Source organism: Phodopus roborovskii, unplaced genomic scaffold (assembly GCF_943737965.1).
Source record: "Phodopus roborovskii unplaced genomic scaffold, PHOROB, whole genome shotgun sequence".
NCBI classification, from domain to species: domain Eukaryota; kingdom Metazoa; phylum Chordata; class Mammalia; order Rodentia; family Cricetidae; genus Phodopus; species Phodopus roborovskii.
The window spans coordinates 52087-63402 of NW_026125401.1; the positions used below are offsets into that span (position 1 = coordinate 52087).

Sequence of the window (11316 nt, forward strand, 5' to 3'; positions counted from 1 at the left end):
ACACTCCTGACGAACCAGTGTTCAGGCCACCACAGCCTCTGTCCCCACCTCTCATGTCCCCACCCAATCACAGTCCCTCTGCCTCCACTCTCAAAAATGTGGCACATTGCTGCTCTGAGCCTTCTTTGCTTATAGAACAAAGAGGGTTCTGGAATGACCATGGCAGAACAGAGTCATCTCTAAAACTTCAAGGAGGTATCACCTGTTGCTGGCCCTTGAGGTAAGGCTGAGTGATGCCTTGGGTCCATGCTGACACCTCTGTGCTGAACAAAGGACTTAGTGAGACTGGAGTCCCCTGCCATCCGATGCTGGCATGACCTGAGCCAGGGCTCCCTCTGCGGATTGGAGGGCAGCAAGGCTCTCACAGAGACAGGATAAACTCCAGACCCCATGTCGGGTGAGGGGGACTGTCACCTGGGAAGCCTAGGGACAATGTCGATGGGGAGCATGGAGCAGACCAGGGCAAAGAGGATCTGCCATGACTTGGTTCAGCCTGAGAACAATCAGCAGCCACTGAAGAACAGGAAGGGGTCAAAGAGCAGGATAAGAAACCACGTTCTGGAGTTGGGAACTGAGGGAGCATCCTCTCGCATCAGCATCTCCAGTATCAGCATCTCTTAGCTGAGCATGGGATTCAGCTGCTCAGAGACCTGTATCAGCTTTTCTCTCCCTGAAAGAGCACGTGCTGGTCCAGGCAGCCTCTTCCTTGGGTTGAGAGAGGCTCAGACTCAAGGAGAACCAGCAAGAGAGGAGGAGGTATGAGAGGGAGGCAGAGATAGGGAGGGAGGGAGGGAGGGAGGGAGAGGGGGACAACATGGTATATATGAAGGACTGGGTAGTCAGGAGGTCAGGCATGGTGAGGTCAAGGCCACATCTTCCACACAAATATGGGTGCTGGGCTCAAGGGCATGGCCTTGTTCTCATCGACCACAAGGGTGGATCTTCTGCAACGTGAGAAAGAAGAAGCCAGATAACAAAGGAAGTTTCTGACCACAAGGAGGTGGAGATGAGGAGGTCCTTCCCTGAATCAATCCTCAACATGAAAAGGTTCTGGGGTTGTGTGTTCCTTTGCATTATTCTCTCTTGGGTCCTGAGCACCCCAGGGTCCCTCCACAGGGCCTGTTCTCCAGCCTGATGGCTCTGCTGCTCTCATTTCCTGGAGGACACCAGGTCATGACATGTGTCCTGCTTCTGCTGCTGCCAGCACCATGCCTGCACGGTGGTGAGTGGTGGGACCTTGCCAGCAGGGACTCTGCCTTAACCACAAGAGACACCAGTGGGGCTAGGAAGAATGGACTGTCAAGTGAACAGACACTCATCTCTGTCCCCAAGTGAGACCAGCCCTCAGACTAGGTCCAACACAGGCTTTCCTTGTCTTTCCTGTTCCAGCCATAGGGACAGTTCTGCCCTGTGTCACACACCTGCCTGTGGGTGAAGAGTCAGGAAGCTCTGGGCTGTCCTTTCCATCCCCTGCAGAGATTTAAGTTTCTCCCCTTCCTTCCTTCCCAGGTAACCTAGCAGGATTCAACAGATTGAATGTTTTGGGGGTCAACCAACCAACACGCCTCTCCGGTGTCCAGGGCAGCTCCATCGAGATCCCCTTCTCCTTCTCCTTCCCCTGGGAGTTGACAAAGATTCGGCAGATGAGGATTCTCTGGAGATGGAAGCACTTCCATGGGGACATTATCTACAACCCCTCCTCAGGTTTCATACATGAGCATTTCAAGAACCGGCTCATCCTGAACTGGACTCAGCCTCAGACATCCGGAGTCCTCAGAATCCTGGACTTGAAGGAGAAGGACCAGACAGTGTACTTCTGCAGAGTTCATCTGAACATGAGAAAAAAGACAGAGATTGTGCAGTCAGTTGATGGAACACAACTCACCATCACACATGGTGAGCCACCCCACTCTGGCTTTGATGCCTCTGACATCCTGTCCCCTAGATGTCACCTCAGGCTCCACAACTCTGAGCTTTCTTTCATATTCTTTTCCCTTGGCTCTTTGCATGCCTTTGCCAAATGAATCTTTCCCTTGCAGTTGTGAATTCTCTGCTGCCATCTCTGACCTTGCTTGTCATCCTCTGCTCAGAGGGAATGCCAAGCCCACAGTAGGCTTCATCATGTGACCTTCCCCTTAATTCATGCCCTTTCTGTCCCAAACTAACACTGTGGTGTTGGCCACTTCCCCCTCCCCCAGGACCTGCAGGGAGATTAAAGTTTCAAGGATATAGCTGAATCACTTGGTCCTGGAGCAGGGCTCCAATGAGTCCCTGTGTGGAGCATCTCCACACACCTCAAACCTAAGCCCAGAACAAACAGTAGGTACCCACTGGATGTTTTACAATCCAAGTGTGAAATGCCACCTGTCACCACAGCCCCCCATTTCCCCCTCCTAGCTCCACAGCACACACCCCTCACCTCTCCCTACCCACTCCTGTCTTCTCTTCATTTCCCAACTCCTCTCTCTTCTTTTTGCCCTCTTGCCCTCCCCACTCCCACACAAGTTCCAAATGTCTTGGGAAATCATGTCCACATTGACATGTTGTGACTGCTCTGTCTTCTGATCCCTGCCTCTCCTCTGGGACACAAGTAACTGCAGTCCCATGCTCTGGGAACACTGAGTGGCTTTTACTCCTCAGTTCTTCGTGTGGCCCTACAGGAGCCGGGGGCTCTGTGTGCTTCCTTGTCCATCACAGCCTTGCTCTGTGGCTATTTCTTTATATATTGGTGTTTGGCTTTTAGAAGACAGGATCTCACCGTTTAGCCCTGGTTGTCCTGGAACTCACAGAAATCTGTCCGCTTCTACCTCCAAAGTGCTGAGATTAGAGTCACACGCCACCACAACCAGCTGTGGCTCTTGACTGGACTAATGCTAACCTCTGAGATGACGCCCACAGCCCCGTTCCTGTGCAGTCTCTGTGGCTGCCATGTTCACCTGATGTCACATCAAACAGCAGCGGCCAGGGCTCAGGGCAGGGAGAGAAAGGAGCCGCCTCTAGGATCTAGAGCAGTGACTCTCACCCTTCCTAATGCTGTCACCCTCAAAACAATTCCTCATGTGGTGGAGACCCCACCATAAAATTATTTTCATTGCTAGTACATAACTATATTTGAACTACTGTTATGAATCATACTATACATATCTGATATGCAGGATATCTTATGTCCACTGTGGGTGACAAACCACAGGTTGGGAGCTGCTGGACTAGTGTTACCAAATATGTAAATGTTATGGAAATTAACCTAGTGACATTTGTAGAGGAAATGAATGTACCCTGCCCTGCACTCAGCAGTACACTTACAGCCAGAATTATGTGTTTTCTGTTATACATTTTTGTATTCTGTGTATGATAGTGAGGGTCTGTTATTCAGGTGTGTGTGTGTGTGTGTGTGTGTGTTCACATTTGTTCAATGTGCCTGTCAAGGCTTGAGAATAACCTCATTCACCTCATTTTTTGAGATGGGGTCTTCAACTGGCTTTGAGATTGCCAAGTTTTAGGTTGCATGAGCAGTGAGCCCCAGGGACATGCTGTCCCCACGTCCTTGGTACTGGGATTACAGCCCAGTCAACTCAGTTTAGTATGGAACTAGATATATAGGCAGAATGGCATTAACTCAGATATTCCTCTGCCTCTGGAGTCTAGGACTAAGATTAAAGGCCACACCCAGTTCCACAGGCTCTTCCTGTGAATACCACGGATGAATCCTGAGCTCTAAGGTCTGAGCATCAAACACTCTATGGACTGAGGCATCTGTGTGTGTTTTATATATTTATGACAAAAGAACTGTATCTCTATGACTTAGTTATCTGTGACCATGTAGAGACTGAGGATACACCACAAGGCTCTCCTAGAAACTCAGCCTTCAACATTTGTTCCCCTCTCTGTGTGAACTTCTAAGAGCTATTCCCATCCCACACTCCTCAGAGGAGACAAGGTGTGACTCTCACCCCATCCCTCCCTCATCCAGGGAGGATCTGCTCACTCTCTTCTCTTCCACAGATGCCAGCACCACCAAACAGATGCCCTCCTTAGTCACCTCTGCAGTCGCCACAGCTGGCCTGGAGGACACAGAGAACCAGGTCACCTCTGCAGCCACCACAGCTGGCCTGGAGGACACAGAGAACCAGGTCACCCCTGCACTCACCACAGCTGGCCTGGAGGACACAGAGAACCAGGTCACCTCTGCAGCCACCACAGCTGGCCTGGAGGACACAGAGGGTCAGAGCAATCCTTCACTTGCGAACCTGGCAGCCACAGTCGGGGTGGTGGTGGCCACGGCTGTGCTCATAACCCCCGTCTGTGTGTTGATGATCTTCCTGTGCTGGGAGCAAAGGTAAGTGTCCAGGACAGGCCCTCACCTGAGCTTCCCCTCTGAGTTCTCTCAGCTGTGGGGGATGGGGAAGGAGGTTGTGCAGGGGAAAGTGAGGAGAACAGAAGGGCAGGAAGGTGGCTGAGCTCAACACAAAGACTGAACTGGCGATTACTTTCCTTAGAGACCAGCTGGGTCCAGTGCAGATGAACACAGAGCGTGCTCCTAAGGAAATCAAGGGGAATCCGGGTACCTCAGGGGCTAACCGCTCATGGGAAAGAACTGTGACTGCTAAACAGGATTCAGGGCAGAGCAGCATCCAGGGACAACATCTCTCAGGAAGTGAAACCTATGGAAAGAGACAACTGTTTGAGTTGAAGATATGGTGTAAACACGGAAATTACAATCACGGTATGTCTAGGAAGAGCCTACACTAAAACTGGTCAAAGATTTGTACACCAAAAACCAAACACTGCCGAGAAAACTCACTGAAGAGCTGGGAAGATACTCAGTTGGTCAACTGGTTGTCCCACAAACATGAGGACATGGGTTCACGACACACATAAAAAGTTGGCAGATACTTGGACAGGCAGAGACAGTAATACACTGAGGCTCAATGTGGTGCCAGGCTTGCCCAATCAATGAGTCCCAAGCTAAATACAAGCCTGAATCCTAAACTAAAGCAGACAGCTGCTGCAGGTCAATGCCCAAGGCTGTCCTCTGCCGTCCACATGTGTGTGCACGTATGTAAATATACGCATACATACTGCCCAAAAATAAATCACAAAAAAAAAACCCTATGGAAACACCAAAAAAAAAAAAAAAAAAAAAAAAAAAGTAAGGCTATGCACAATGGAAAAATATATACCTTTACAATGGAAATTTTGTTTGTTTGTTTTTTGAGACAGGGTTTTCTGTGTAGCTTTCTAGACCAGGCCAGCTTCAAACTCACAGAAATCCACCTGCCTCTACTTCCCTAGCGCTGGGATTAAAGGCATGTGTCGCCACCACCCTGCTGCAGTGGAGAAATTTATGTCATTATAATGAAAAACAATATAGAAATTCAGTGTAATCCCTAAACAACTCCAATTGCGTTTTTGTAAAGAGAAATGGGTTGTCTTCTAACGTTCTTAAGGATTCTAAGACATGAGTTTTGTGACACAGCTGGGGACATCTCTATCCCAGCATTTGGAAGTGGAAACAGGAGGATCTGAAGTTCAGGGCCACATGCAGTGACACAGAAAGTAGAAGGTCAATTGTCCTCCATGAGACCTTGAAGGGACACAAAACAGGAATTGAGTATGGACTGTGTTCAGAGCAGATTGAAATCCATGGTAAGAAGAAGACTACAGGGCAGGAACGGAGCAGGAGACTTGAGAGGAAGCAGAATTCTGGATTTGAAACCTGAGCCTGAATCTGAAGGCAGAGTGAGGGTCAGCATGGCTGCCACACTGACACTGTTTCTTCTCCTACAGGCCAGCACCCTAAAGCCAAAGCCCAGCCAGGTGAGCGCCCGTCATCCCAGGGAGCAGGTGAGGGCCTGCCTGGGGAAGCTTGTTCTGAGAGACATGGAAGGGAGTAGAGAGATGACTCAGTCAGGAAACCCTGCCACGTGGGCAGGAGGACCTGAGATTGATCCACAGAACCCACGTTATAAGCAAGGCAGGTGGCAGGACTTTGTAATCTCAAGCAAGAGCCAAGCAGAACCATATGGCTGTCTGTCCAGCTGCTCCAGCCTAATTGGTGAGTTCCAAAGCAGTGAGAGGCTATACCATAAAAAATGATGTGAACTCCCCAACATGATAAATCGTGATCATCACATTTTCTAATTTTTTAAAATGTCATCTTTTAAAAAACTGCATACTAACGAACAAAAAATTCAAGTGGACCAGTGAGATAGCTTGGTGGGGAAAAGGTGTCTGCTGCCTAGCCCAATAACCTGGGTTCGATTTCTGGGGACTCAAATTATACAAGGAAACAACTGGAAAATTGTCCTCTCCATCTCAGGGTCACCTACAGGCACTTGCTGAGACATTGTCTGATAGTCCCCTGCTAACACTCCAGACCAGGATCTCGCACCAGGGAAGTGAATTCACTTGAAAGTATGGGTTTGCTGGCCACATATCCTGCATCCCACCCCATCCCCTGCCTCCTGTTTGAAGACCAGAGAGCATGGCACCAGGACTGTACTGTAAAATATCCTATCCTTGGATGGGTACAAGAAGAGAAACCACACTCCCGTCATGGGAGCTCTGATGCCCTCTCCTTGGAACCCAGGTCATGTTCTCTGGCTCTGGTCCTGAGAGACCAACTGTGTGTGCTCTTCTCTGCCCATGGAGTTAATACTTTTTAATGAAGGTCTTCCTCATAGCACTCCACCTCGGTGTCTATCTTGACCTCTTAGAGAGTAGCAGACTGTGTCCTGCACAGGGAGAGACAGAGAGAGCAGGGACAGGGAGAGAGTCAGGGACCATGGTCCACACTGAGAACCACTGCATGAGGATCCTAGGTCCTCTCTCCCATACTCCTTGGACACTGACATCCCAGCCACGGCCCCTGACCCCTCCGTGCTCCTCCTCAGGTGACAGACTGGGGCTTGCTTGGGCCTCATGTTGAGCTTCCTCTCCTCACAGGCCATCTACATGCAGTCGCTTTCCTTATTTCCTGCCATGTTCATATTCTGACCTCTGGGGTCTTCTCTAGGACAAGACTTCCTTCCCAAGGACGGTCTGTCTTCACATTTGATCATCATCAGTGGGTCAGCTTCTACCAAGTGCCTGCTGGGACATAAGGGCAGCATCCAGACTGACCAAAAAGAATGGAACCAGGCTGCTTTCACAGACAGAAAAGATGAATGGGCATTGTAGCAGTTAGAATGTAATTCAACTGGCCCCCATAAGCTCATAGGGAGGGGCACTATTAGGGGGCTTAGCTTTATTGGAGTAGGTATGACCTTGTTGAAGGAAGTGTGTCATTGTGGAGGTGGTCTTTGAATTCTCCTCTACTCAGACTTCTCTCAGGGTACACACAGTTCACTTCCTTTTGCCTGGAGATCAAGATGTAGAACTCTCAACTCGTCCGGCACCATGACGGACTGCATGCTGCCATGTCCCACCATGATGATAATGGACTAAACCTCTGAATCTGTAAGCCAGCCCCAATTAAATCTTTTCCTTTGTAAGAGTTACCTTGGTCATAGTGCCTCTTGACAGAAATAGCAACAGGCATGCATGAATGAGATCCACCAATCACCATCCTGCATTGATGCTGCTTTAGTTCCACCAAACACAAGCCTCAAATGTCTTATCAATCACAGGGTTATTTCTGAGTCATTGGGGTGGGGAAGGGACTGTGTACCTTCCCCAAGAGACTAGCTGAAAATACCAGGGGTCATGGAGAAGTCACCAAGAATTCTCATGGTTAAAGTGAAGTCTCCTGGCAGCTGTGAGATGTCTGCAGTGGTTGCCACGGGATCCAAGCCTCCTGAGGTTGAACTCTGCAGGAGCCATGGTCACAGTGATATGGGCAGCTGGGGTGGTGTCTCTGAGCATCCCTGAAGTGTTCACACAAGCAGGATGCCATGCTGATGGTCTGGCCAGTCATATACAGAAGGGTTTAGTCATCATCTTCTTCCTCCAGACATCTGGGCACAGAGAAGGGGCCTCATGGGTGGAACTCAAATGGTCATGTGACTTGTCATGTCAGTTTCCATTGTTCAAAGAGGAACAACAAAGGGGCCCACAGCAAAGGCTCACACAGAACCAACAATCTCAACATTTAGGTCAATCCCCTCAGGAGAAGGAACATTATAGTCTGATTGCAGAGCAGACCTGGGTTCTAGTCTAGCTACCAGTGCTTGTGATTTGTGTCCTCTGGCCTGAGCCAGTCACTTAATAGAAGTACTACAGGAAGCTGGGTAGGGTGGCATATGCCTGCAATCCCAGTGATAGACAGTAGACATAGAAAGACCATGAACTGGAGGCTATTAATTGTAGCTATTGAGTTTGAAACCAACCTGGGATACATGAAACCCTATCTCAAACCAAACAGCAAAGCTCACCAAAACTCCAAACACTACAGAGAGGCCATAGATCTGGTCATGTGTTACTTTGGTTGGAAACAGAGAACTTGAAGATGTCCGGCATTTTCTCATTAGATTCATTTAAACACATTTTGTGACTATTAATATTTTCTTTTAAATAATATATATAATGTTGAAGAGGAAATTGAGAGTCTCTCCATTTCTGTGACCTCAAATACAATGACTTGTGAATTTCTCCATCTGGCCTTGGGTATTTGCAGAGGCTGAAAGATTCCACCAGAAGAATAGGAAACTGAGCTGGTCACCCAGGCCCACCTACTGGACATACTATAGAGTCTCTCCATGGGGCTCCCTGGGCAGGTGTCAGGGAGTGCACATGCTGAGATTGGGCAGCACATGAGGGAGATGAAGATGACAGTGTCATCCTAGGAGACAAAGAAGGTGCCATATGGGGACAGGACATCTGTGTGCTATTGTAAAGCCACGGCTACAGTTTGAGTGTCCTGTCTACACCACCCTCTCTAGCCTCTCCTCCACTCTATCCAGACCCCAGTCTGGGTGGTTACTGTGGGTCTGCATGTTGTCTCTGGGGTAAACAAATCAAGGAGTGAGTGGGAGGGTGGGTGGTGAGACAGGATGGGCGGACAGATGGACAGTTCTCATGGATGATGGTGTCTGCAGGGTCAGCACCCACAGGGACTGCACTGTGGATATTTTGAGTGGAGTTTCTGGGATTGGATGATTCAGAGAGAAATAGGTTGGGTATAAAATCAGAGTGTGACCTCTGGGACACGATCAGGAACTGCAGTCTGAAGAAACCCAGAGCATGCCTGGAGAGACCCTGTGTACTCAGGTGAGGACTGCGTAAACATGTGGGGGCAGATCTTTTTTTTTTTTTTTTGTGGGAGAGACAAGTTCTCACTGTGTAGCCCTAGCTGGCCTGGAACTCAATATGTAGACCAGGGTACATTCACACTAACAGACACCCATTTGCCTCTGCCTACCAAATGGTAGAATTAAAGGCATGTACCACCTTGCCTAACTTGGGATTTAATTTTCTTAATTACATTTATTTCTGTATTCTGTGGGGACAGGGCACACTCCTGCTACAGCTGAGCAGCAGCAGGTTCTAACCCTGCAGCCTGTCACCCTCCATGGTCACATGTATACAAGACCCACGTGTGCACAGCACAGCCCAGGCTGCTCCTCCACAGAAAGTGCCCCTCCCCTGTGACAGCATCATGGGCAGAGCCCAGTCACTGCTATAGGAGAAACATGGTTGTCCCTGCAGGAGACTGATGACAGCACCAAGGGCAGAAATCATCCCACAGAGGGTCCCTATGGGGATCCAGCTAAGTCCAGCACTTTAAACTAGAACAGAGCCCGGTGACTTGGGATTAAGGCGCCAGCAGGTGGCAGCAGTGAGTCTGAGCACAAAGGGGCAGCCAGGATCCTGAGGAATCAACCAGAGCCTGTTGTGTAAAAATGCTGGGGTCCAACAACTGACATATGGCAGCCTCATCAGGTTCCACCCCTCCTAGGTGACTTAGAAATCAGTGAACTTTCATTCACAGACCCTAGACAGTATGGCGAATGAAGCCTGGAGGTGAGTACTCATGACCAGGAGGGTCCCCTCTCCGACCTCACTGAGTATAAAGACAAGGTTCATGTAATAGAGCCCTTACCTATCTGGCACACACAGAACACTAGGTTCTATCTGAAGTAGGGAATATAGGGCACAATGTGGCACACTTGTCACCCCAGCACATGGGAGGGGGCAGAGAGGAGGATGAGTATGTGTTCACGATCATCCTGGGCTACATAACAAGTTCAAAGCCCGACACCCCACCCCCAGGAAGCCCTTTTAGACTAGCACGATAGCCTTGTCCAGGGTCCTGACTGACTGTACTACTGGGGCCACCTAATGCTTAAGATTCTGTGCCTTGGTGTGTCAAAACGTAAAAGGAATGTACAAGCGTGTCTGTGTCCAGCTGTTAGTGAGGCCATGGGTATTCTGTCTATGACCATGAGGGCTCAGGTCAAGAGATCAGAGGGCTATGGGAACTGTGAGGAAGGCAGAGAAATCAGATATGACAGAATGGGGGACTATGGCAGGAAAGCGTGGAGAAGGCAGTCAATACCAGGAAACCTAAGGAAATGGGAAGCCACCTCTGCACATGTCACTCAGGGAGATTGACGACTGGTCCTCTAGGGCAAGAATGTCTTCTTATTCTTCAGGGAGCTGATGGCATCTTGTCATGGGGAAGAGTGTGTCAACCATCCTATACAACTATGTCTGAGGTCACCAACAGCCTCAGTCCCACCTCTCAGACCTCCATCCTAGTCACAGGCCAGCTGTGTCCACTCTCGGAGATGTCCCAGGCAATATGTCATGAGTGGCACATTGCTGCTCTGAGCTTCCTTTGCCCATTTGGTTCAAAGAAGGTTCTAGAACAGCCACAGAGGAAGTCACTCAGTGCTTTGTGGGAACAGCCTCCTGGGACCCTGCCTTTGAGGCGAGTTCAGAGGCTGCACCAGCAGGCAGCCGGAAGTCTGTGTGGAGAGAACGACTATAAGTACTTAAAGGAACAGATGTCCAGTGAACCCCCCATGTGCCAGTCATGTGACATGTGCCAGGGCTGCTCTGATGCTCGGCATCCTCTTCTGAGTGTGTGATAAGGACGGTAGGAGGCAGAGAGGCTCCTTCAGGAACTGGAGAAGATTTGGAGTCACTGTGGAGGTGAGGGAGATGATCACGAGAAGCCCAGGGAAGTCATAGACTCGGGAGCAGTGAGCAGCCAGGGAGAGAGTGTCCATTGGCCTTGGTTTCCCGGACATCGTGAAGAGAGCATGAAAGGCAGGAAGAGGGCACTTTGATAGCAAGGTGAGCATAAACTGAGTACTTCTCTGAGGTTTTTAGAGAGACACAGACACAATTGGGAATGGACTGAGGGGAGGGCAG

At 49.5% G+C, this 11316-nt stretch overlaps 1 protein-coding gene across 1 annotated transcript; it reads left to right on the forward strand.

Moving 5' to 3' along the window:
* Positions 1-1090: 1090 nt before the first annotated feature.
* Positions 1091-5837, forward strand: LOC127215254 (paired immunoglobulin-like type 2 receptor beta). The gene is made up of 4 exons (XM_051175638.1): positions 1091-1222; positions 1510-1896; positions 4003-4336; positions 5788-5837. The coding sequence occupies exons 1-4, from the start codon at positions 1135-1137 to the stop codon at positions 5798-5800; spliced, it is 822 nt and encodes a 273-aa protein (XP_051031595.1). The 5' UTR covers positions 1091-1134; the 3' UTR covers positions 5801-5837.
* The last annotated feature ends 5479 nt before the right edge of the window (positions 5838-11316 follow it).